General features: G+C 47.8%; 1 protein-coding gene across 2 annotated transcripts in view; it reads left to right on the forward strand.

The window, feature by feature from the left end:
• GPC3 (glypican 3) overlaps window positions 1–16,091 on the forward strand; it is a 299,836-nt gene extending 283,745 nt beyond the window's left edge. For both annotated transcript variants that reach the window (XM_075941138.1, XM_075941137.1), the window contains one exon: window positions 15,748–16,091. In XM_075941138.1, the coding sequence (XP_075797253.1) occupies window positions 15,748–15,801 (54 nt within the window). In that variant the 3' untranslated portion in view covers window positions 15,802–16,091. The remainder of the gene's footprint in view (window positions 1–15,747) is intronic.
• The last annotated feature ends 9,101 nt before the right edge of the window (window positions 16,092–25,192 follow it).

Consider the following 25,192-nt stretch of genomic DNA (forward strand, 5'->3'; position numbering starts at 1 on the left):
TATAGAAGCACTAAGATATTCTCTGTCTTATTCTCTCTCCCTTTTTTAATGATCCCTAACATCCGGTTTGCTTTTTTGACTCCCGCTGCACACTGCGTGGTACAGAAAGTCTCCTCTTCAGTGCCAGGGCCTGGTGGTCCGGGCCAGTCATCCACCTCTGCCAGATCTTCAGGGCCTAAACATGAGAGCTCGGCACAGGCCTCTACTCCCTCCAGCGGCTGGGGCCTTACTGAGCTCCTGGGCTGGGCTTTTATACTTCCTGCCCCACCCTTAGGCCTCTGTGGATTTAAAGGGGCAGGCTCCATCTTGACCCACCCGGGCTCAGGGGGTTCTTCCTCCTGGGGGTTAGTGAGCGGCCACCCTTGCTCACTACACTGTCCAACGTTAAACGTTTGAGTCCAGGGCCGGGATGTGATGCCCAGAGACCTATGTCCACTCAGAACCACGGCAAACACAGCCTCAAAAATTGGTTTAACCTTTTATGAAAAATAAACAGCAGCAGGCTGGAGCGGAGATTAAAGCATTGAAATGTCAGGTATCAAGGAAGGCTTTCACCTTCGCCACACCCGAGTCCCTTTTCCTTTTCCCTAGGAAGAGTCTTTAGAAAGCCACATCCCTGGCTGGATGGCTAAGTAACTGTCCTGTGTGGGGGAAGAGAAGGAGCTAACCGAGATGGGTCAGAGCTCTTGTTTCAGGCTATTCCTGCCTATTTCGAGACAAAGCAAGGGGTGAAAAGAACAGCTGGAAAATGCCACTTCTGTCTCTGGGGTTGACTCTCGCTTGCTGCTGGTAAAATGGAAGCCCAGCCACACGGTTTTATCAGTCGCTCTGAAACCTGGCAACCTTGCACCGGGATCGGGCTGTTCCAGGCATCATATGTCGCTATCGTTCTGGTCAGGGGCTTGCATCAGGGTTGAAGAATATACCGGCGAGGCTGACTAGGCCGGACTCTGGTTAAACAAAAGGGAAAAGAAGAGGGCAAGGAAAGAACTCACAGACCGGAGATGGGGATGGAGCTAGCTTCTCCATCAGGGCTTCCACCCCAACGCTGGACATTCTCAACCTTAACCTGAGAGATGTCTTGATTAGACCAGAGAGAGGGAGTCGCAGGAAACCGCTCTGACTTAATCCTGAACTTGCCCTTGGAAGATGAGATTTGGTCACACACATGAGCCTTTCCCCTCGAATTTATTTCTTTCCTCACCCTCTTCTTTTCCCTTTTGTTTAACCACTCTGTCATGTGCCACGCCCTCCATCAGTGCATTGTACCTCTATAGACAATAAGGTAATTAATAAACCCGCGAGAGCACTAGGATCAAAGCGCTAACCACTCATGGGATAAGCTCTCCTCCGTAAAAGAAAATCGTTCTTGCCTAATGATTCACAAATGTTCGGGATATCCTGGGGGAGTAGATATGCAGAAGTATCCTACTGGACCACCGTCTGGCACAGCTGGATAACTGGGTACAGAATGTACAAAGAGCCTCCTTTGCATGGGTTTCATACGGCAAACGTGCCAATAGGTAGTGTCTCTTTGTATTGGAAAGCCCGGGCGCTGTAATGTTGTGGCGGGTTGAGCAGCATTTTTGGTGTTCTCCACTGTACTTATGGCTGTTGAACGTAAGAAGTAGAAGATAAGAACATCAGAATGGCCAGACTGAGTCAGACCAATGGTCAATCTAGCCCAGTATCATGTCTGCTGTCAGAGGCCAATACCAGATGCCCCAGAGGGAGGGAATACAACGGTAATCATCACGTGACCCCTCCCTTGTCATCCATTTCCAGACAGAGGCTAGGGACGCCATTTCTACCTATCCTGGCTAATAGCCATTGATGGACCTAAACTCCATGAATCTATCTAGCTCTTTTTTGAACCCTGTCAAAGTCCAGGCCTTTACCACATCCTGTGGCAAGAAGTTCCACAGGTTGACTGTACGCTGAGTGAAGAAAAACTTCCTTTTGTTTGTTTAGAGTTCAGTGAAATTGTGCGTGTGTGTATGTATAGGAGATACACACACCTGACTGCAAATATGGCCATATCAAGTCCTAGATTTTTATCTAGTCTGACACATGTCATGGCCATGACATTTCATCCAGTAATAAACCCAGTACCTTGTGTTTGGCTAACGTGTGTCTTCCCAACAAGCAGCCAGTCTTCATTTGGAGACATCCTTGGGTGGAGAATCCCCCACTTCCCTGAATAGTATGTTCCCATGGTTAATCACCTTGCTGATAAAAGTTCCACAGGGGGTCAGCTATGTTATTCTTTTTCAGCAGAAACGAGGAGTCCTGTGTCATCTTAAAGGAGGGGTACGGAACGTAAGGCATGGGGGCTGGATATGGCCCCTGGCCTGCCTGGCTCCAGCCCCTGAGGCTTGGGCTCTCCCGCCAGCATTGGTACTCCAGCCCCGGACCCAGCATCCTCCCCGTGTGCCTGGAGCACACAAAATTTACTAGTTTGGACCCCCCAGGCTTTGTGTGAGGGGAATGTGGGGAGCGTCTTTCACTTCAGTCAGGGGCCTCGTCAGTGAGGGAGGTGGGGGGGGGTTGTGTGTTTTTTGTGGTTGGTTTTTTTTTTTTTTGCTTCATTTCTCACTTGTGTGCGGCCCTCGACTGGTTCCCCACCCTGCCTTAAAGAATAAACAAATGTATTGGTCCATACGCTTTTGTGGGCTGGAACCTACCTCGTAGGATGCATCTGACAGAGTGGGCTCCAACCCACAGCAGCTTATGCCCAAATACATCTGTTAGTCTTTAAGGTGACACGGGACTTCCCGTGTTAACAGTAGACACTCTGCTGTTTTTTCCTTTTTTGTCTTTTTTTTCTCTCTTATGTGTCTGACTTCTGCTTCCAGCTTTGATCCTAGTTCTGCCTTCCTCTGGTAGGGTAAAGAGCCGTTACTGCAAGTATTTTCTCCCTGGGAAGATATTTCTATGCTGTAATCAACTCATCGCTTGAGCTTTGTGATCAGCTAACCAGAATACGCTCTTTAAGCCTCTTCAGGAGCAGACTCCGTGCTCTGCTTAGTGTCGCGCCATCAGAGCTGTATCGGACAGCAGGCTCCCTGCTCTCAAAGACAACCATTATCGACTTGTAAGGCCGCAAGTCGATGAAGTGCAGACCCCTACGATCCTCCAGAGCTGGCTGATGTTCAGTGCGGTGCTTCAGAAGGAGGTGACGTTTCAGCTCCTTGATGGCGTAGAGGGGGAGAGCGTTACACCCATTCTTTAGGATGCTGTTCTAGGTGGAAGGGATGGTATGGGTAGAGATGCAAAGAAAACAAAGGCAGAACCGCAGAGCAAAGGAAGTAGGCAGGGAGGTAGGACCGGAGAAGGACAGAGCAAGTGTGGTTATCTCCAGCGGGATAACTTTTCTGACTTTTCTTTCTTCGGGTATGTCTACACTGCAGAGTTTCTTCCGGAAAAACTACACTTCCTATTGTGTTCTTTCAACAGAAAGTCGAAAGAACCCCTCTGTTTTCCGACAGCGGTAAACCTCATTCTACAAGGAAGAAGCCTTTGTCTGAAAAAAGCTTTTTCGGAAAAAGGCGTGTGTGGACACGGAAAAATGTTTTTTCGAAAGAAGAGGCCTCCAGGAAAAAGCACAGGTGCCTTGATGGCCACTCCGTCCACAGTAATCGCAATTGAAATGCGAGACACATCCAATTAACGTGGATGCTATCTTTCGAAAAAGCACATTGCTTTTTTGTTGTGCTTTTGCTGTGTAGACGCTCTCTTTTGACAAAACGTTTTTCTGGAAGATCTCTTCCGGAAAAGCTTCTTCCGAAAGAAGCCTGCAGTCTAGACATCGCCTTCTTCACCGCAGAGGTTGTTTGGCTGATGCCTTCCATCTTTTGCAATCACAAAACTTCTGCTCTCCTTGGGATACCAGTTCACCCAACAGTGTTTCCAGTGGAACTGGCTGCAAGAGGACTCCTTTGTCCTCTTCCTGGTTTGCCTGTGATCTCGCTGGACGGTATGAATATGGAAGCGAAGCACTGTGCGATCAGGAGTGACTTGCTGACAAAAAGAGGTTCTTTTACCACCGCTCTTAGATAACCCGTGCTCCTTTTAAATGCCTCCTTCGCATCCCTGTGGCATTTATAGATTTGGTTATCCAGCTCATTATTAACGTTCTTCTGCAACACTGAACTCCAATACTCGGAGTCATCTCTCAGCGGCCTTTTTATGGGCATGTCTGCACTAGGAAATTATTTCGAAATAATAACTCCCGAAATAACTATTTTGAAATAAACTTATTCCCCGAGGAAAGCAGGAGGGCGATTTTGAAATAACCAGCTCAGTTGTGTAGACGCTCTGCTTGTTATTTCGAAATAGGGCTGTGTGTCCTGCTTTCAAAACTCTATGGGAGACTTGACCACACTTCAGCAATCTAGTGTGGCTATGCGGTTTTGACAACACAGAATTGCTGAGCAGAATATTGAAAGCTGTATTCTTCTCTTGATTTCTTTGTCACCTCTTCTATCCCATGAAATTGGATTCCCTGAATAAGGGAACCTATTCACTTATTCCACCATTTGAACATCAGGCCATAAGTCCTTGCTATCTTGTCCATCATCATGTTTACTTATATTTTTGTTATGACACTACGTCGTGTGCTCACCGTTAATGGTGCCTGAGCATTTGTGCCCTAAACTTTACCAAACGTTTGTGCAGACCCCATCTTAACCTTGCCTGGGCAGGTTGTAGAATCTCCATCATTGGGTAATTTGTAAAGCAGGTTAAACAGAGACTGGACTGGACTGGACTGGACTGGACTGGACTGGACTGGATGACCTCTTGAAGTTCCTTCCAGTATGACAATCTGTGAATAAGGAAAGCATCTTGTAGGCCACCCTATCTTGGGTGAGATCATATGGGAAGCTCTCGCTGCTCCATGCCACCATCTCATAACATCCACCGGTGGTGACAGCAAGCGGCTACGCAGAGCAGTCATAGAATCATAGCACTCTAGAACTGGAAGGAACGTCGAGGGATCATTGAGTCCAGTCCCCTGCTCTCATGGCAGGACCAAGCACCATCTTCTAGACCATCCCTGACAGGTGTCTATCCAACCAGCTCTTCAATATCTCCAGTGATGGAGATTCCACAACCTCTCTAGGCAATTTATTCCAGTGTTTAACCACCCTGACAGGTAGGAAGTTTTTCCTAATGTCCAACCTAAACCTCCCTTGCTGCAATTTAAGCCCCTTGCTTCTATTCTATTCTCAGAGGCCAAGATGAACAAGTTTTCTCCCTCCTCCTTGTAACACCCTTTTAAGCACTTGAAAGCTGCTATCGTGTCCCCCCTCAGTCTTCTCCTTTCCAAAATAAACAAGCCCAGTTCTTTCAGTCTTCCTTCATAGGTCATATTCTCTAGACCTTTCATCATTCTTGTGGCTCTTCTCTGGACCTTCTCCAATTTCTCCACCTCTTTCCTGAAATGTGGTGCCCAGAACTGGACACAACACTCCAACTGAGGTCATGCCAGCAAGGAGAGCAGAGCTGGCTTTTCCGGACTGACGGTGAGCGCCCAAACATCAAGCCCTTTCGCTCTCCGCCCTCGTGTCTGCTGAGTTTCTTTCAGCTGCAAACCGGGGAAGCTGGCGCCTCATCTGCAGCGAGCACTTTGTGCCCCACCTGGGTTCCCCAAACCCCATTTTAGGAGCCGCAGCATGGGACAAAAATAATTTGGGAGCACTCCCTCACCACCCAGGCCAGTCTTAGAGCAGCGACAGATTTATGAAGTGCTCCCTTGGAGCCGTTTTCATGCCTGGCCGTCAGTTATTAGGGTGTTGCTATATTAGGTCCAACATTGAAGCCATCTGCTGGGGCAAGTTTGGCAGCCAAAGGCCCAGATGCTTGGCTGTGGAATGACATTCTCTAGCTTTGGCATCTAGAGGTCGGCTCTTCTTTCCTGGCTTTGCTAGCAGATCTGCCTGTTGGCCTGGGTGCGCCTGCTGTAGCAACGCATTGTCCTCTTTGATGTCATTTTCCTTTGCTTGCAAGGCATTTGCTTCCAGTTATTTGCTTAAAAATACGTTGCCCATATATGGCTTATAAAGGGTGTTTCACCGAGCATCAATACGGTTTCTTCCTCAGTGTTGCATGCCTGGCGTCATGCTGTCGACATGCCAATACTTATCCTCCTGGCTTTTTTATGCCAGCTGCAATGAAACTTATTTTGCCAACTTGAAAACAATCTACTCTGAGTTAGCTGACTTTGTAGATGCTTCCAAAATTGCTACAGTTCAGGAAGGAGTGTGCATTAACGAGTGGTATCTGATAAGCTTGTGCAGAGATAAGACACATAACTGTAATACTCAACGGTGGAAGAAGGACATTCCTTCTCTTGGTAGACTGGAAAGCCTATCTTTTAAAGGGTGCATCGTTCACGGGGGTCGCCCATGAGCGTAGCTTTTGATGTGCTAGGAGCGAACACACAGCGGCTTTGTGGTAGGAGCAGCTCTTGTTGCAAAAGATACTTAGGGGAGCGGGAGGGAGTCGTTTGTGCTCAGCTGGAGAAGTTTTGTGAATGGAAAAGGACTGGAGCTCTATAGCATGCCCTGTTTGCGTGTAAAAAAACCCCTCCGAAACGTTAGCAGAGCTAACGATGGATGATTATTTTAAGCGGATTGTCTAATCTGCAGCCCAAAGGGCAAAAACCCAATGAAGACTGAGTGTGTAATGACGGCAAGGTTGGGAAGCCTGGATTGATTATAAGCAGAAACAGATTTTTGGAGTTTAGATGAAGAATCGCTTTGCAAAACCAAAAGGTTGCATAACAACTCTGAAGGTTTACAAACATGAAGATGGAGAGAGCTACACAATGCCGATATAAAAGTAGGATAGCTCATGAGAAGCCTGTCTCTGGTTATTTTACTGGGGTGAACACAGACTGGTTTTTAAATTATTTCCTTGACATTGACTTTATTTTTTTAGACTCCGTACACCTCCATCCCAGGTTAGCTTAGCATAAAATATGAGAGATGGTATTGTATGTGTCTGCGTTAATGTAAGAACAACAATCCTGATCAATATGGTACGTCTTTGCCTCTCTTGCGGGCTATTTCAGGAATTGACCTGATTAAGGAAATGAGTTATTCAGGATTCCTTGTTTTGATTCCATTGATGATGTTTCTTTTTAAAGATTTCTCCTTTTCATATGTGTTAATTTTTTTAAATTGTATCCTTTGGTATATATGGTTGTGACAATTTTCTTCCACTATTTGATCTGAGGAAGTGGGTCTGGCCCACGAAAGCTCATCATCTAATAAACCATCTTGTTAGTCTTTAAAGTGCTGCACAGTCCTGCTTTTTGTTTCAGCTGCACCAGACTAACACGGCTACATTTCTACCTCTTTTTAAAGAGCTATGCCTGAAATTAGTTATTTGGTAACCCCTGAGACACCCTCCTGGCTGTTCGGCTAAGGTGGAGAATTAGATTTTGTGACCCCCGCATTGCTTATCAGAAGTTAAACAAAACGGACTCAGAACAGCAAATATGTATTTACAAGAACACTGTTTGTAAACAATGAGCAATTAGCTAAAATCTGGCCATCACATAGCGACAAAAGTCAGCAACAAAATCACTTGGCCACAAATAAACCACAAGAAGGAAACAACACAAAGTCTGTTTAAAGCAGAAGCTCTGCCCAAACACAGACATTCGAAAGGAGCTGGCTGTGCTAGAAATTTGCCACACAGACCTCTTCACATGACTGAACCTCCAACCTCCATGAGATCTTCCAGATAATGGCTGATAGTTGTGAGATTGCATCATCTGCTTCTTTAAGTACCTGCGGGGGAATTTCATCCAGGCCTGATTACTTGAATCCATCTAACTTATCTAAATATTTTTATCCTGTTCTCTCCTCTTCTGGCTTGTGTTAAGCATCTGGTCACAATTAACCTTGCTAGTGATGACTGAAGCAAAATAGACTTTAAACACCTCACCCTTCTTGATAACCATTCCTTTCCCATTAAGTAGTGGGCCTCCATTTTCCTTGGTCTTTCTCTTGCTTCTAACATATTTAGAGAACCTCTTCTGTCTGTCTTTTATGTCCCTTGTTCGGTGTCATTCATTTTGTGCTTTAGCCTTTTTGATCTTGGTCCGACCTACTTTTGTATTCACCCTTAGCAATTTATTCATGTTTCCACTTTCGGCAGAATTTGGTCTTGATTTTTAGGACATTAAAGAGTACTTGATGACGCTATGTTGGCATCTTTACTATTCCTCTTTGCACCAGGAGAATTTGCTATTGTCTTTAATAGTATCTCTTTGAGGAATTGCCAGCTATCCTGAACTTCTTTATCCCTTCGATTTCTCCCCATGGCATTGTACAGAACAGATTTATAAGTTGCTTAATGTCTGCTGTTTTAAAGTCCACTTTTCCCTTTTAATCAGACCAAAGAGGAACTGTGATATTTGGTAAAGACGAGGAGTAGGCAGCAAGTGGAATGCCATTGTTCAGGAGAGTACGTCATTTCAAAATGTATCCATTCTAAATTGGGACAAAACGACAGAATTTTAAAATTTCCCTTGAAAAGAAATGTTACTAAAATCGACGCTGGACACTGGAAATACTTTCATTTGGCCCGTTCGCTTTTCATAATACACATTAGAATATGAAAAATCAATGTACAAGCAGTCTTTTCAAAACCAAACCTCAAAATGTTTTAGTCTGAAACAGCTCTTACTGAATCTCTTTTATACAAAATGTTCTGAATGAAATTCTGTCAAAATCAACACCTTTCTGTGGCAACTTTCAATTTGGACAGAAAAACATGCTGCTGGAAAAAATATTATAAGGACTATAACTCAGCAGTCGATGGGCATGCACCATCTGCTGGAGGAACAATTTATTTGTTGGTTAGAAAGCTGGGCGCTGGAACCTAGGGATGTTCGATATCGTGTATTTTAATAATCATGTAGCCGCAACCATTTTTAGTGGTTATATTATTACTAAAATACTTCCCGGGGCAGAGCTAGCAGCCAGTGCGCTCTCGGCTCCCAGCCCCACTCTTAGGGAGACCCCTCCCCACCCCCACCTCCTGGCTGCCTCTGATACAGAGGCAGCAGCATGGGGCAGCAGCAGCCCCTGTCTGCAGGGGGCCTGAGCTCTCCATGGACAGAAGCTACTCCCACATCCCCCCTCCCCTCCCTGTGCTGCTGCCTCTGATGCAGAGGCAGCCGCGTGGGGGGAGCAGGCAGCTCCACAGAGCTGGCTGCCTCTGTGGGAGGCAGCGGGTGGCGGCAGGGGCCTCTGTGTGGACCAGCACATGCAGGGAGCCAGCATGGGCACCGGCTCCCACCTCCCCCCACTTTGCTGCTGATACAGACAGCAAGGGGAGGGGTTGCATGTAGCTGCTTAGGTGAACCGATTAGCCCAGGTTTATTGCTTAATCGTTTAAATGGCTATACGTGAACATCCCTAATGGAACGTCAGAAAACAGCCATGACAGGTAGATACGTCTCACTCTTCTTAGCTAGATTAACGTAGTGGAACAATGTACCGGCCGTGGTGTCGTTAGAGTATTCCATAAAGTAGTCTGCAAAATAGGCTAATTGCAAATGTATTAAATCAAACCAGGCATTCATTCCTCTGAAAACAGGCTGCAGATTAAGTTGTAAATTACTGGCGATTAAGCAACCACCGTCATGGGCCTGGTAAATGGCACTGAAAAAGGATCCTTATTTATGCCTGAGCCGTATTTCATGACTGAAAGCCGACCCTCGCCATTGCCATGGTGGGATATCCCGTTACCAAGCTTAGTGGCACAGTTTTTAGTGAGTTTTTTGGTCTCGTTTGCTAGTTTTAAATTTTGCTTTATTTGACTGTGCCTCCGTTATTGACAGGGACGCGGCCGTTTTCGGTGACAGGGAAAAGCTAGTGTCTTGTCTCCTTCCACGCTCACCAGCATGCTGCGGTGTGCGCTTGGATTCACCATCCTTTCGTGCAACAGCAAACCTCTCGCCTATCTTCTGAGTTTGCACCCGAACTGCCTTCCAGCAGGACTTCACAGGCCTGCATCCTGACGCACGCCCAGACATCTCCTTCACCCAAGTGAGGCACCCTGGCGAGCCGCCTGCTTTCCCGCTCGTTTTCCCCTCAGTCCTCCAGGCCGCTTGCCTGAACGTCTTTATTCTCCTGCGGGAGGGACCCTTGCATACAAAAGTGCCCCGTGAGCAGAGCTCAGGAAATCCTACTGCCCCCTTCTCATGTGACTGACACCAGTGGCTGTGCAAAGCATTCTGGGTAGGAAATCTGCATTTACATATGATCCAGTCATGGGTCCCACCAAGGAATCTGCCCGGAGGCGACCAGGATGCTATAACCCCATTGGGCCAGCAGGGGGCAGAGGTGGAGAAAGGGAAAGCTAGTTACATTTCAGAGTCTGTGTGTCTGTCTGTCCCCCAGCTGGGGGACATGCACCCCTCCCCTGGCTGTCCTTGCTAGAGCTGTAGCGGCCATGGAGAGGCGCATCTCACTTGGCCCCAAGCTGCTGGGTGACAGTGGGCGGGGTTTGTCCCCTTTCCCCAGGGCGGCCTGAACCCCTCCTCTCCAGCCCCACCCCAGAGCAATGATTTAAGTGAAGAAAAACAAAAGTTCTTTGAGTTATGGATCCAAGCAGTGCTGGGGAACTCTTCTAGGAGGAAATATAAACCCCTTCTGTCCTCGGCCTGTCTGCTGAAACAGCCAGTGTTGTTCTGGATTGTATCCTGCGGACGCCTCTCCCTGACGAACTAAGGTGACAGTCCCAGTTCAACACAGTCACCAGCGAATCATCCTACAGGACCAGTTTTTGGTCACCGCTGAGCTGGGATACACTGAACTACTCAAGGTGAATCATAGAATCCTAGGACTGGAAGAGGCCTCAGGAGTCATCGAGTCCAGCCCCCTGCCCAAAGCAGGACCCACCCCAACTCAATCAGCCCAGACAGGGCTTGGTCAAGCCAAGATTTCAAAACCTCTCAGGATGGAGATTCCACCCTCTCCCTAGGGAACCCAGCCCAGTGCTACCCCGCCCTCCTAGGGAAGTAGTATTTCCTAAGATCCAGCCTAGACCTCCCCCAACGGGAATGGTGTCATCTATTCCTCTGCCTCTCATGAGGATGAATCCTTAAAGCAGCATGGCGGACGGGTCATGGGTCATGTTTGCGGGTCACAGACGGGTTTGACCTGCATATCGGAGTCAGGACGGCCACGTCACTTGGCACCACATGCCATGAGTCTGCAATCAGCTCTCCGGAGGAAGAGAGTGTAGAGAAGAGAGGACTGAGGGAGAAGACGACAACTTGGGGGCAATCGGTGGGGATCTCTTGGATGAGTTGGAGAGACTGACACTTGGTGTTTGCTTGTGTCTGCATGTGTGCGTGTGAGCCCTGTCATAATTTTTTATCCTCTGATGACTGACTTCCTTTCTGTGTGAATGTCTATATCATCAGTTCCCAAACTGGGGGACATGCCCCCCTGGAAGGGCGTGAAGAAATTCCAGGGTGGGTGCGAGGTGACCCAGTCTCCCCCTCTCCCCCCCATCAAGTTTTGCTGCCCTATTCAGTTCCTTTTTTCCTTCTCTTTTTTGCTCAACAAGTTTTGCTGCTATTGGAGGCGGGGGGGGGGGGGGGGGTATGAGGGTTTTTCAAAAATCAAAAAGGGGGGGCGTGATGCCAAAAAGTTTGGGAACCACTGGTCTATATGCTGCGGTGTGTGGTGACGGTGTGTGATGGATAGGAGGAGTGCTAGCCAGCACCCGGGTGACTACGCGGTTAAACTCAGGTCGCTAGCAAGAGTGTTAGCAAGAAGCCAGGAGAACCAATAGGAATAAAGTGCTGAAATCTGAATTGTATAAGGTACCTGGCCTGCTTTCTTTGTGTGGGAGAGTTAAACTAGGAGTTCAGAGACACAGAATGATTTAAAACCCAGGCAGGACTGCCAGGCCTCCAAGGAATCCGGGGCGTGGAAGTGGACTGAACCAGCAAGGGATTGCAAGTAAATAAAGGGAAAAAAGTGAATCTCATTGCGATCAGAGTATTTTCTTTATTTTGTGACTTGGTTTGAGCTGCTCTGTGTGAATCTATGCTTCCCTTCCCCCATTTACCATCTAAGAATTGTTCCCAGAGATTTTCTCTGCATTTTAATGTGTTTTCCTTAGTTGCTCTGTAACCCCGAGCAATCAAGTATGTTTTATCAAGTAGATCTTCTGTGTTGTAATAAAAATCACTTTTGTAAGGTGATGAATTGATTCTTGTGTCCTGGAAGGTAACAGCTGGTCTGTCTGTGTCTCTCTGCATGCCTCAGACTAACCGTCAGCTACCAGAGACTGCAGTTTGGTTTTTTCTTCTCTTGTTTTTCAGGCTCCCTTGTGGTAAAGGAGCTTGGGGTACCCTGGGGGAGAATTCAAGTATTCATCCCTTGTCTTTAGGGATAAAATCACTTGATGGTGGCAGCTACCCCCCACAAGTCAGTGAATCTGTGACTCGGGGGAGTTTTTGTCAGCAGAGCCGGTAGAGGCAAGGTATTTAAGGTCTCTTGCAGGCCCCTCCTCCTACCCTTGGAGCTGTCAAATGAGCCTGCCCCGAAGAGGGGGAAATTGGCTCCCAGAGAGTTGGCCCCAAGTGCGAAGATGGAGGGAAAAGGCATCAACAAAAATGCCAAGCAGAAAAATAAAACTCAACAAGGAACCTTTGCGCTTCCTCCCATCGACCCAGCAGAGAAGACTTCATGTCCCCTTCAGGCCGAGGGCCCGATTTGCCACTGCTGCGGCGCAGCTCTAGGAATGGGAGGCTTTTGTCGAGGCTGGCTCGATGCTCCTTTTGCTTTTGCTTCTCTAGCCAAGGATTGCAGCATGTTCCCCCTTCACCTTGTTCTGCCTGACTTCGCCGCTGCGCTTTCCCTCTGTCGCGTGGCTGCAAGTCCAGCATCGAGGACTGACAGGGCAGTCCTACTGACAGGGTAGGAATAAATGATACATTTTCAGAATGGAGAGGTGTAACTAATGGTGTTCCCCAAGGGTCAGTCCTTGGATCAATCCTACTCAACTGATTCATAAACGATCTGGAGAAAGTGAGGTGGCAAAGTTTGCGGATGATACTAAGCGGTTCAAGATAGTCAAGACCATGAAGAACTTCAAAAAGATCTCACCAGACTGAGTGATTGGGCAACAAAATGGCAAATGAAATTTAACGTGGATAAGTGTAAAGTAATGCACATTGGGAAAAATAACCCCAACTATACATACAATATGATGGGGGCTAATTTAGCTACAACTAATCAAAAAAGAGATCTTGGAGTTACCATGGATAGTTTCCGGAAAACATCCCCACAGTAGGCAGTGGCAGTCAAAAAAGCAAAGAGGATGCTAGGAATTATTTAAAAAGGGATAGAAAATAAGACAAAGAATATCTTACTGTCCCTATATAAAACTATAATGCGCCCACATCTTGAATACTGTGTACAGATGTGGTCTCCTCACCTCAGAAAAGATATTTTGGCCTTGGAAAGGGTTTAGAAAAGAGCAACTAAATTGCTGAGGGGTTTGGAACGGGTCACATATGAGGAGAGGCTAAAGAGACTAGGACTTTTCAGTTTAGAAAAGAGAAGACTGAGAGGGGATATAATAGAGGTCCATAAAAACATGAGTGATGTGGAGAGGGTGAATAAAGAAAAGTTATGTACTTGTTCCCATAATATAAGAACTAGAGGACGCCAAATGAAATTAATGGGTACCAGGTTTAAAACTAATAAAAGAAAGTTCTTCTTCACTCAGCACACAGTCAACCTGTGGAACTCCTTGCCAGAGGAGGCTGTGAAGGCTAGGACTAGAACAGAGTTTGAAAAAGAGCTAGATAAATTCATGGAAGTTAGGTCTATAAAGGCTATTAGCCAGAGGGTAAGGAATGGTGCCCCTGGCCTCTGTAAAGGCTGGAGATGGATGGCAGGAGACAAATTGCTTGATCATTGTTTTCAGTCCACCCTCTCTGGGGCACCTGGTGCTGGCCACTGTGGGCAGACAGGACACTGGGCTAGATGGACCTTTGGTCTGACTCAGTGTGGCCGTTCTTATGTTCTTATGGCAATGGGGTTTTGCCACCACTGGCAGGGGAGAGGCACTAACCCTGCAGCGGGCTGTTCCGGTGCCAGGAGCACTCAGCTGCCAGGCACTCTCGGAAATTCGAAGACCAAAGGACTCTGCCCATCCTTGGAGAGGGAGGCGGTTAGTCTGGCGGTTCCTGTCTTCCCGCACTTTGCGTCTGGCCGTCGACACGCCCCTCTTGTGCAGACACCAGAACAGGTGCACGACTGGGGTCAGATTTTAAAGCTAACGGAGAAAGGGGGCGGGAGTGGTGCATCGGCTGTACAGCGGCCTTGAGCTTTGAACGAGCGTGGCTGGGGTTTCTTCACCCCTTCTGCAAGCCAGACACAATTTATTTTTAAACAACGCCCAGCTGGTGTCTTTGGAAAGAGCTCTCCGGGCACACCCACACCCTCGCCCCGACTCGCATTCTTGGCACGGCCGTTCGGAAAGTGCTGGGTAGACATTGGGGGGTCAAGGCTTCTAACGCCCCATGGAGGGAAGAGCAAAGGAAATGAAGGCACTCGTGCGGGAGAAGGTCACACGGGGTCGTGCTCAGCTCTTCTCCCATTGGCGTTGTAGGAACCCCCTCTCCCCTTCTCACTAAAAAAATTCAATGGGAACAAAATGAAGCCAGCGCTGAGTGGTTTCGTGGACCCCACCCGTTGAGTGCCTGGCTTCTTCTGCAAATGTTACAGCCAAATATGCTGCCAAATCTCTGGTAGACTGGGCCTAGTCTGAGGTTAACATCTGTTCTGCAGGCTTCCCACGGCGGACATCCGCCCTTGTGCTGAGAACTAGTTCAGGTCCTACCGGTCTCTTAGGCTACATCTAGACTGCAGGCTTTGTTTGGAAGAAGCTTTTTTTGGAAGAGATCCTCTAAAAAAACTGCTTCTGAAAGAGAGTGTCCATACTGCAAAAGTGCACCGAAAAAGCCACCTGCTTTTTTGAAAGAGAGCGTCCACACTGAATGGACATTCTCTCGCATGTAAGCCGTGATTGCTATGGACGGAGTGGCCACCAGGGCACCTGTGCTTTTTCCTCTTTCCTCTTCTCCTGAAAGAACTCCCTCTTCCCCATCCACACACGCCTTTTTACAAAAGAGCTCTTTCAGAAAGAGGATTCTTCCTTGTAGAATGTGGATTACTGATGCTGGAAAAAAACCCCTCTGTTCTTTCAATTTTCTTGCGGAAGAACATGATTGCACTGTGGACATAACTCAAGTTTTGTCAGAAAAAATGGCCGTTTTTTTTAACAAAACTCTGTAGTGTAGACATAACCTTAATTCCCCCATAAGCCTCATCTTGAGACTTGAGCAGGGCATGAATTCGTGCTGGACTTTTGTGTGGAGGTGGCTTGTGAGCAGCCTCAGGTATCATTAACTTCCAAAGGGAAAGGGTGGCTTTGTGGCTAGCAAACCAGAGCAGGGCTCAGCAAGTGTGTTTTTAATTCCTGCACAACCGTGGGCAAGTCACTTAATCGATTTGCACTTCTGCCCCATCCGAAAACCAGAGTTAATATGTTTTCCTTCACCAGGTATTTGTACACCCATTGGAGTCTTGATCCGAGTCAGGACTTGTCGTCCATCCCATAATAGTTTATAATCCATGTGGACAGGCCAGGTGTTGGTACACTATGCTCAGTAACAATCTTCCTCTTTCTTCTTTGCAGAGCTGGCTTATGATTTGGATATGGACGACGTTCCCTCAAATAACCAACTTTTGAACCAGCAAAGCACAAAGGAGACCGCGGTTCACAACCTGGGATCAAGAAATGCCACATGGAAACATGTTCCTGTCACTGCTGTTTTCATGGCCATCTTTCTCACGTGGGCCCGTTGACTTTGTACAGTTGCCACGACCAATTTTCCTGGGGATTAACGTCTTTCCTTCTTTCCCTCCCCGCCTCCCAAAGGAGACGTTCTGAAAAGCTCTCCTGCAATATATACTCACTTCCAAAGATTAAGTGAATGACTTGCATTTGGTTTGTGAAATAAAAGGGGGTCGTGACCACAAGGGGTTGGCTCGTAGTGAATTTTAGCGTTAGTAAATCAATGTTCTGCTTTTAAAATTAATTTGGAAGGGTGATGCTGCGTTATGTTCATATCAGTTGACGAAGGCTGAATTTTCATTCCTGGTCAGCAGCAATCCATATTTTGTCTTGACTTAATTTAACATGCATGGGCTAGGGTAGCAGCTACAGTTTATTGAGTATTATCACCAAAGATCAACCTCCCTTCTTGTCTGACTTCCCTCAAGCCAAGGTTTTGTCTATAGTTTAAGTAGCATTGGTACCCATCCCAAATTTAATACTCGTCCCCGGGAAATTTGCCAGGCAGAGAATGGCAACTCCATGGGGCAGCATGAGAAACAGAGTTCAGAGTCCAAAAAGGGAAAGGAGAATAAGGAGAAGAAGGAAACCACTGGCCCAACTGATCGAATTTCAGAAATTCTCCTCTCCCTGACTGTGCAGTCTGTGACGTCAATAGGAAAACTCCCATGGATTTCACAGGGAGCAAGGGTGGACCGTAAACAGTTAGAATGAGATTGTGACTACACCCTCACACAAGGGAGTAAGACCTGGCCTCCCACCTTGCAAGGCAACTGCATCTTAGGTCTGGGGACCCAAGCGTAGGGACTTGTTATTTCCTGCCCACCAGAGCAGGTGGGCAGGAAAGGGGGCGGAGCCAACATACCAGCCAGCCAGGGAAGAGAGGAAGGCGGCGACTGGAATCGTGTGGTGGGATAGTGTCTGAGAAGTTGCCTCCTGGGGCTATTCCTGGGCCGAGCCTACCAACAACTAAATTACCCTGGACTCAGAGGTGACTGACTCAAAGCAGCCCCCAGCAGGTTGGTTCTGGATATGCTAACTTTGCTTCGCCTCACTGTGGCACGCGACAACCTACATCGGGCCGCTGCCCTGCCTCCTGAGGGGATGCCTTGGCAAAAGGCAGCACGCAAGGGCAGTACGTTTGGTATTAGGGGGCACAAAATCTGCATGTGTTCCAGCTGGTTCTGCTGCTGACTTCCCATGAGGCCCCTTGCGAGGCCGTCAGCCAGTCCGGCTCTGAATCCTAGCCCGTTGGGGATGTCTTGGTGCACTCCATAGAATCCTCACAGCAGGAACCAGTACTCATCCCTGACAGATTCTATCCAACCTGCTCTTAAATATCTCCAGTGATGGAGATTCCACAAGGCCCTGAGGCAATTTATTCCAGTGTTTCACCACCCTGACATTTAGGAATTTTTTTCCTAATATCCAACCTAAACCTCCCTCTGCAATTTAAGCCCGTTGCTTCTCGTCCTATCATCAGAGGCCAAGGACAACAATTCTTCTCCCTCCTTATAACATCCTTTTAGATACTTGAAAACTGCTATTGTGTCCCCTCTCAGACTTCTCTTTTCCAAACTAAACAAGCCCCATTCTTTTCAGTCTCCCCTCACAGCTCATGTTCTCTAGACCTTTCATCATTCTTGTTGCTCTTCTCTGGACCCTCTCCAATTTCTCCACATCTTTCTTGAAATGCGGTGCCCAGAACTGGACACAATACTCTGACTGAGGCCTAATCAGTGCAGAATAGAGCAGAAGAATGACTTTTAGTGTCTTGCTCACGACACCCCTGTTCTTCCGTAGGAAATGTGCAAACACAGCTCCGAACAAAGGACAGAGGGTGGCGCGGTGCCCTACTTTCGCAGGATCCACTAACATGCCTCCTACACACTGCTTAGGCGAAAAGCAAGGAGAGGCAGAACAATACGACGCTTATTTTCAACATTCTTTGGTATGTTATTTTTGTTCAACTAAGTATTTGCTTGGGGAACAACATATCAAAATCCTGCTTGCACACATTTAAAGCAGAGGGAACTTTTAAATCGGAAACTGGAGCTTGCTGCCCTGGGGAAGGCCAACAGCAGCATAGGTCAGTGGTCTTCAGAGCCCAGCGGACAGCATATGCACTTGGGCTAGGACCTCAGGACATTTTTGGTTGTGGAGCCAAGACAGTTGGTCTTGGTTCCTGGCCAAAAGGGGCTGCAAATTTCAGGTGAAGGTGGCGGGAGTCCTTGCACTGTATTGTACGGGTGCCTTTGCATGTTTTGGGGCTCACAGCTTAAATGCTTAAAAAAATCTACTCAGCAGTTATCTTTCCTGAAAAGTGAACAGCAGGGTGTTTTTAAAAGGCTAGAATCAAAAGGGGAAAAATATCCAACTGTTGCGTTAAAGGAGTGAAAAATGTCTTAAACCGAACGGGCAAGAAACACTCCATCTATACAAATATGGTTGAAATCTTCCTCCACCAGGCTCCTACTACACTCAAGTGAGAGAGGTCCTGGGCATTCAGACTGCCTTGCCAAAAAAGCCTGCAAGTAGCCAACAGGCTAGAGTGGGACAGAAAAGAAAAAGGCTTCACTCCTCCTGTTCTGAGGACAGCCTCACTGGTATGAAACCCGTGTGTTCTGACTGGCTGCAATAGTATTGTTCCTTATTTATACCCGGGGATCGGAATGTCCAGCTGTGAGTACCAATCTCCTGGTTTCTCTGCTGAGGTGAGTTATGGAGCTTGTGCTACAAAAGATCCATTCCGCCCTGGATGGGTGAGTTCCCTACTGCAGCACTTTCTCGTCTCATTTTACGGGTGTTTCTCGGTTCCTAGTCAGAAAAGAGTCCTCAGAACAGCAGGAGTGAAGCCTTTTTCTTTTCTGTCCCACTCTAGCCTGTTGGCTACTTGCAGGCTTTTTTGGCAAGGCGGTCTGAATGCCCAGGACCTCTCTCACTTGAGTGTAGTAGGAGCCTGGTAGAGGAAGATTTCAACCATCTTTGTATAGCTGGAGTATTTCTTGCCTGTTCGGTTTAAGACATTTTTCACTCCTTTAATTTCTTCTAGGATGAAATTCACCCCCACTGCTGGCCGGCAGCACAGGGTAAATTTCACCTCTTAGGGTATGTCTACACTACAGAGTTTTGTCGGAAAAAACAGATGTTTTTCTGACAAAACTTGAGGAACGTCCACACTGCAATTGCATTCTTCCGCAAGAAAATCGTAAGAACAGAGGAGTTTTTCCAGCATTGGTAATCCTCATTCTATGAGGAAGAAGCCTTTTTGCTTGTGTGGACAGGAAGGGAGAGTTCTTTCAGAAGAAGAGGAAAAATCACAGGTGCCTTGGTGGCCATTCCATCCAGAGCAATCACTGCTTACATGCGAGAGAGCGTCCATTCAGTCTGGATGCTCTCTTTCGAAAAAGCAGATCGCTTTTTTGATGCACTTTTGCACTGTGGACGCTCTCTTTTGGAAGAAGTTTTTTTGGAAGATCTCTTCCGAAAAAATCTTCTTCCAAAAGAAGCCTGTCGTTGAGATGGAGCCTTAGTGAATTGCCATGGGAGGTTGTGGAATCTCCATCACTGGAGATATTTAAGAGCAGGTTAGACCGACACCTGTCCCGGATGATCTTAGATGGTGCTTGATCCTGTCGTGAGGGCAGGAGACTGGACTCAATGACCTCTCCAAGTCACTTCGAGTTCTAGTGTTCTAGAAGTCTATGTTTAGTGAGCCATGCTACAACCCATCCTTTGCTTTGAACACAAACAGCCTTTTTCTCTGTTTCTGTCAGGCCCTGCGCACCGTACAGGGTCACTTCAGCTGATACTAACTGGTGCTCAGGCTGATAGTAACTGGGGGCTTCTAGAATTCATGGTAGCCCCAAACGGCAAGGGCTTCTCAGCTCCTCGTACACAGGTCTGAAAGCAAATACCACTCAACAGAGTATTGATATTTAAGGTACCTCCGGCCTCCTGAAAGCAGGGCTACGCTTAGAGCACAGACCCCACACCCCCAGCTAGCAAGTGTTTAAATTGCAGCATAGACATAGACTAAGGGGCTGCGTCTAGACTGGCATGATTTTGTGGAAATACTTTTAACGGAAAAGTTTTTCCGTTAAAAGTATTTCCGCAAAAGAGCATCTAGATTGGCATGGATGCTTTTGCGCAAGAAAGCCCGATGGCTAAAATGGTCAAAAAAACTTCTTCCGAAAATGGCCAAAAAATTAAGGTGCCTGTCTACACTGGCCCTCTTGCACAAGTATTCTTGTAGAAGACGGCTTATCCCTGAGCAGGAGCATCAAAGTATTTGCGCAAGAAGCACTGAATTCTTACATTAGAATGTCAGTGTTCTTGCGCAAATTCAAGCGGCCAGTGTAGACAGCTGGCAAGTTTTTGCGCAAAAGCAGCTGCTTTTGTGCAAAATCTTGCCAGTCTAGACGCACCCAGGGTGTTTCAGTTGGGCTGACGCCTACAGACAGTTCCCCCTCAGTGAGGGTGTGTCTAGACTACAGGGTTTTGTCGACAAAACTGGACTTTTGTTGACAAAACTATACCTGCGTCTACACTACCACTGAGTTCTGTTGATATAACATGGGCAGAACTCGGCAGTTTTGTCAACGGTGGTAAACCTCATTCTACAAGAGTTCTGTCGGCGTTATTGAATCTACACTGTCCTTTGCATCTATACTATCATGTCAACAAAGCAGCTTGCTTTGTCGACAGAACTGGATGTAGTCTAGATGCTCTTTGTCGACAAAAGCCTGTCGTCTAGACGTACCCTGAGAGAAATCCGGGCTCTCAGGAGGGAGAGGAGGGAGCAAGGCTGTTGGATCCTGCTTTACACACCAACTAAGCCCTGAGTGGCCTTTATTTCTTTCAGCCGTTTCAGAAGCTCGGCTAGCTCCAGGAACGCGAACCCGGGTCGTCTTTTCCCGTTCGCCTCCCGCCTGCCTGCTCTCTTATTTTTTAAAACCAAACGCCCACGGCTCATGCCAGGGCCCAGATTTCTCCCCAGTTCCCAAGGCCGCTCACACGAAGGCCCCAATCCTGCACACTGCTCTGCACAGAACTGGTGGAGCGTTGTGAGGGCCGAGGGGGCCCCTGCCTGGGTTTAGAACAGGGGTGGGCAATAATTTCCACCCGGGCGCCACTTAATGAATTTTAGTATGTGGTCACAGGCCGGCTCCACCCCTTCCCTCCATGGAAGGGGCGGGGCTTGTGGTGGAAAAGGCGGGGCTGGGGACTCGTCTCCTCCCGGAGTTGTTTGAGGCTGGAGGTTTTGAATTAAAAACCCAGCAAAGGGCTCATGGCCCCTGGCCCGGTCGCAACTTTGGGATTGCGGTGGCAAGTTAAAGGGCTCGTGGCTCTGGGGTAGCGCTGCAATCAGGAGCCATTGAAATAGGATCCTGCTGCCTGAGCCGCAGCCTGGAAACTCGGTGGCTCGGGCAGCAGGATATAAGTAGAAAGCGGCCAGGTGCAGCCAGCAGGCCGGATTCAGCTCCCGGGCCGCATCTTGGCCAGCCCTGGGTTAGACGCACAGGCGCCGATCTAAACACCAATGCTGCACTGGGGCAGGCCACACGAAGCCCTTTACCACAGGGAAAGCACCTGGGAACCATGGTGTGTCGGGGTACGTGGCAGCCAGAGCTCCATGGTTGCGCGGGGGAGGTGGGTTAATTTGCCACAGCCTCCACCTTCCCTGCCCTACTTCTGCTGAGCGGCTCTCAAGCGGGAGCCACTGGGCAGCAGGGCCAGGCCTGCCGTTCTGTCTTGCCCTCCCTTGGTTCTTACTCCCTCCCCCACCTTACGCCCCCAGCCACGATCTAGTCTACTTGCTCCTGCTGGCTTCAGCGTGGCGGGGTGGGGGCTGAGGAGGAACGCTCCGTTTTCAACGTTCCTTTTGGCCTTGGGAGACAGGGAGTGGGCCACTCTGCCAGGATGGAGACCGCGAGCTGGAACTGGCCGGCTGTCGAATGGTGTCCGTGTGTCTCAGCATGGGGTCGTGTCCTGGGCGTTTCTGTCCTGACGGATATGGTGTTTCTTGCCTAGATAAGCAGTACGGCGGGAGGGTGTGACATCCTCTTCTCCAGGATGAGACCGATGTAATATATCCCTTGGTAAAACGATACCTACGCTGTCGTTCTCTGTAACGCCCGGTGAGTAGCCCCACGCCGCACAATGCAGTGTGATAGTAATACCTGCTGACAGAAAGTCTCTTCTGTAGCATGCTGATCCCGTTTTCCCTTTGCACGGGCATGCTGTGACGCAAAGCCATCTTTTCTGCAACCCAAAAAGTGGGTCTTGAATCCCTGTAGCTACCAAGTTTTGAACTCTGCACATTACAACCTAAGGAACACTGTGGAATTCTACCCTGCGGTGGTTTTGCGTGTGTTTGGGTGTTAACAACAATTTTGGGATGTTTCTCATGGATTTTTCTCGTAAACCAACCCTTCCGGAGTTGAGCAGCCAAACGTCTTGCCGTTGTCCAAAGTCCTCTCCGCAGCCATTGTAACGCTCCTCCATCCTACCTTCCAATGTTCTGCTCGTGGACTGGGTATCTTTCTGAGGTAGCACCACCTTCGTGCCCCGTCAACACTTTGGAATGGGCTGGCCATGGGGAGGAAGTCAGAAAACCAACTCGTTCGGGCTGTTTTGCTCTGGTTAAATCTTTGCCATGAACTTTGTGCTGGTGACAGGGGCCAGACCGGGCTGTGAGCTGTGCCATCTCCCCCTGCTGCCTCGTGAAAGTGTCGCTCTCCTGACTGAACGAACGGGCAGATGCTAGAGTTGCGTGTGGCTGGCATGCCGCTTCAACCTTTGCTTTTGTGGCGACACTCCCCAACAAAGGTGCAAACGATGGTATTTTTGATCCAGTCGGAACTGCGTCGAGACCACCGACTCTTTCTCAGCACCCATCACCGTGTAATATAAATACTAGTGCAATAAAGCTACTGAATAACCAGCTGTGGGTTGTGTTTGGTTACTAGCAACCTGTTCTGATTATTATGGCTGATTATTATGGCTGTAACTATAGAGCATAGAGGCCCCAAACTGGATCTGGTCCACTTTGTTCTGGTCTTTGTGTCTCTCACACAAACACAAAGACCTGTTCCCTGCCCCTGGAGCGCACTATTTTAATAAGCAGACGATCATCTTTGTGGCATTGGTTTTTCTTTCTTTAACATTTATGAATTCATGTAGAACCCAGGTTCTAGGTGAGACGGTCTCTGCAAAAGCTACTGTGAGAAGGCAGAAGATCCTTTTTCTAAGTTACCATCCTCCCCTTTAGCAGCAACTGTGATATTACAGCAGATGCGTACGTTTACGGCGAGATGAAATCAGCTGGATGTGAGTAAGTGAAGCTGAGCATCCTTAGCCAATCCATTGAAATAACTGAGTAATAGCCAACAGTCCCAGAAAACCTGGCCCAGGAGAAAGATTCATCGATTTGAAGGCCAGGAGGGGCCATGGTGTTCATCTAGTCTGAACTTCTATAGCACACAGGCCAAAGGACTTCCCCAAAATAATTCCCAGAGCAGACCTTGTCAGTGATAGAGAAGCCACCACAGTGGTTAGCTGCCCTCAGTCTTAAAAACGTATAACGTCCAATCTGAACTTGTCCAGCCATAGATCATGTTATCTCTTTGTCTGGTTGAGTGTGGATAGGCTCCGCTCTCCTATGAGTTCACTCGGGAATTATTCTCGCAACTTTTTCTAAGGTCACTGGAGTTGATGTACAAATATCTTCCATGTACTCACCGACAAACAGACTCCATGGGCCAAATTCATCCTCAACAGCCTGCCACAGCAATTCTCCAGTGCGGGATTGTGTTTGGGATACATTTGGTCCGTAGTGCTTAAAGGCCGAGTCAGATTTTCCAAGCACTCAAGTGTCTGGGAGCCACAATCCCCTTTTCAAAAGTGCCTAGATCACATTGGAGGCTCAGTCTCCATGGAAATCAATGGGACTTAGATGCTTTTTGAAAAGTGTACCCAAAATACAGGCCAGAACTAGAATGACAGCCAGGCTATGTCTAAACTATGTTCTATTTTCGAAAGAGGATATGCAAATTCCGTGGGAATTTGCATATCTTCTTCCGTTCTCACTTTTGAAAAAGTATCTTTCAGAAGTGAAAGTAGTCTGGACGCAGTTTTTTCGGGGGGAAAGAACTTTTTTGACAAAACCACTCTTCCTTAAAAAATGAGGTTTTATGTGGTTTTTTCGAAAAAGGGTTTGTTTTTTTCTGAAAAAAAACATGTCCAGACTACTTTCACTTTGAGACCGGAAGATATGCAAATTCCCGCAGAATTTGCATATCCTCTTTTGAAAATAGAACATAGTTTAGATGTCCCCCCAAAGTCGACATTCTTGTCTCCTGCCAAGAAGCAGAGCTAATTCCTGGCTCTTAATTTTCCCTCTCCAGAGATTCTGCCAGTCAGCTCTATCACAGTTCCCCCCTTCTGATTTGTCCTTGTTCACAGGGATATGTTGCAGAGCTGACATGCTGCTTAACGACTGGTTACTGAACTGTGGACCTGGTTGAGAATACGGATGGGAATGGTTCATCTTACCGGATGATGCTTACCGGTTACGGTTAACCAGTGGCTCAGCTGAGTTGGAACCGCTCCCTGCCCACCCCCATTTAAGCAAGACATAACATTTAGCTGTTTAACTGATTAAACGGGATTTTATATTCTTGTGTGAGAAGCTATGCTGGGGTAAATGGGTGTCGCAGTTCAACTGGAGCTATGTCAGTGAACACCAGCAACGCTCTGCATTTGATGGGAAGGGCCATAAAGAAATATCAAAGTCCCCTATGCAGGTACGTTATTTCCCCACTCAGGTTTGCAAATTTCCTTATGAAGAACCCGTCTGCTTTCCCACCTGATGGCTGTTGTTGGAACCAAATACGTGCCGCTTGTTTACAGCATAAATTAGAATTTAAAAAGAAAACGTTGTTGGAAGGGAAATCCCAGTCCATTAATCAGCGGGCTAATTTTCTAAGGCTGGAGACTGCCTCGCCGAACAGCTGCTTGCAACAGCTGGTGCAGACAACGCTCGTTTCTGAGCCTCCAATGATTCTGTCCTGGTTTTTCAAAATGTGTGTTCACCACACTCGGCTAAGGGTTCACAGGCTGGAAGGACCAAATCAAGCCACCTCCATTGACTCGGCAAGTTTGAAAGGGCGAGATTCTCCTGTTGTTTTGCACCACTGCAGTGAGGCAAGGTGGCATGCCTGGGCGGTTGGTGAGGGTACAGCCCCGCCCCTTCTGCTAAGGCCCACCCCTAGCCCCGCCCCTT

This window comes from Pelodiscus sinensis, chromosome 13 (genome assembly GCF_049634645.1).
Source record: "Pelodiscus sinensis isolate JC-2024 chromosome 13, ASM4963464v1, whole genome shotgun sequence".
In the NCBI taxonomy this organism is placed as follows: Eukaryota; Metazoa; Chordata; order Testudines; family Trionychidae; genus Pelodiscus; species Pelodiscus sinensis.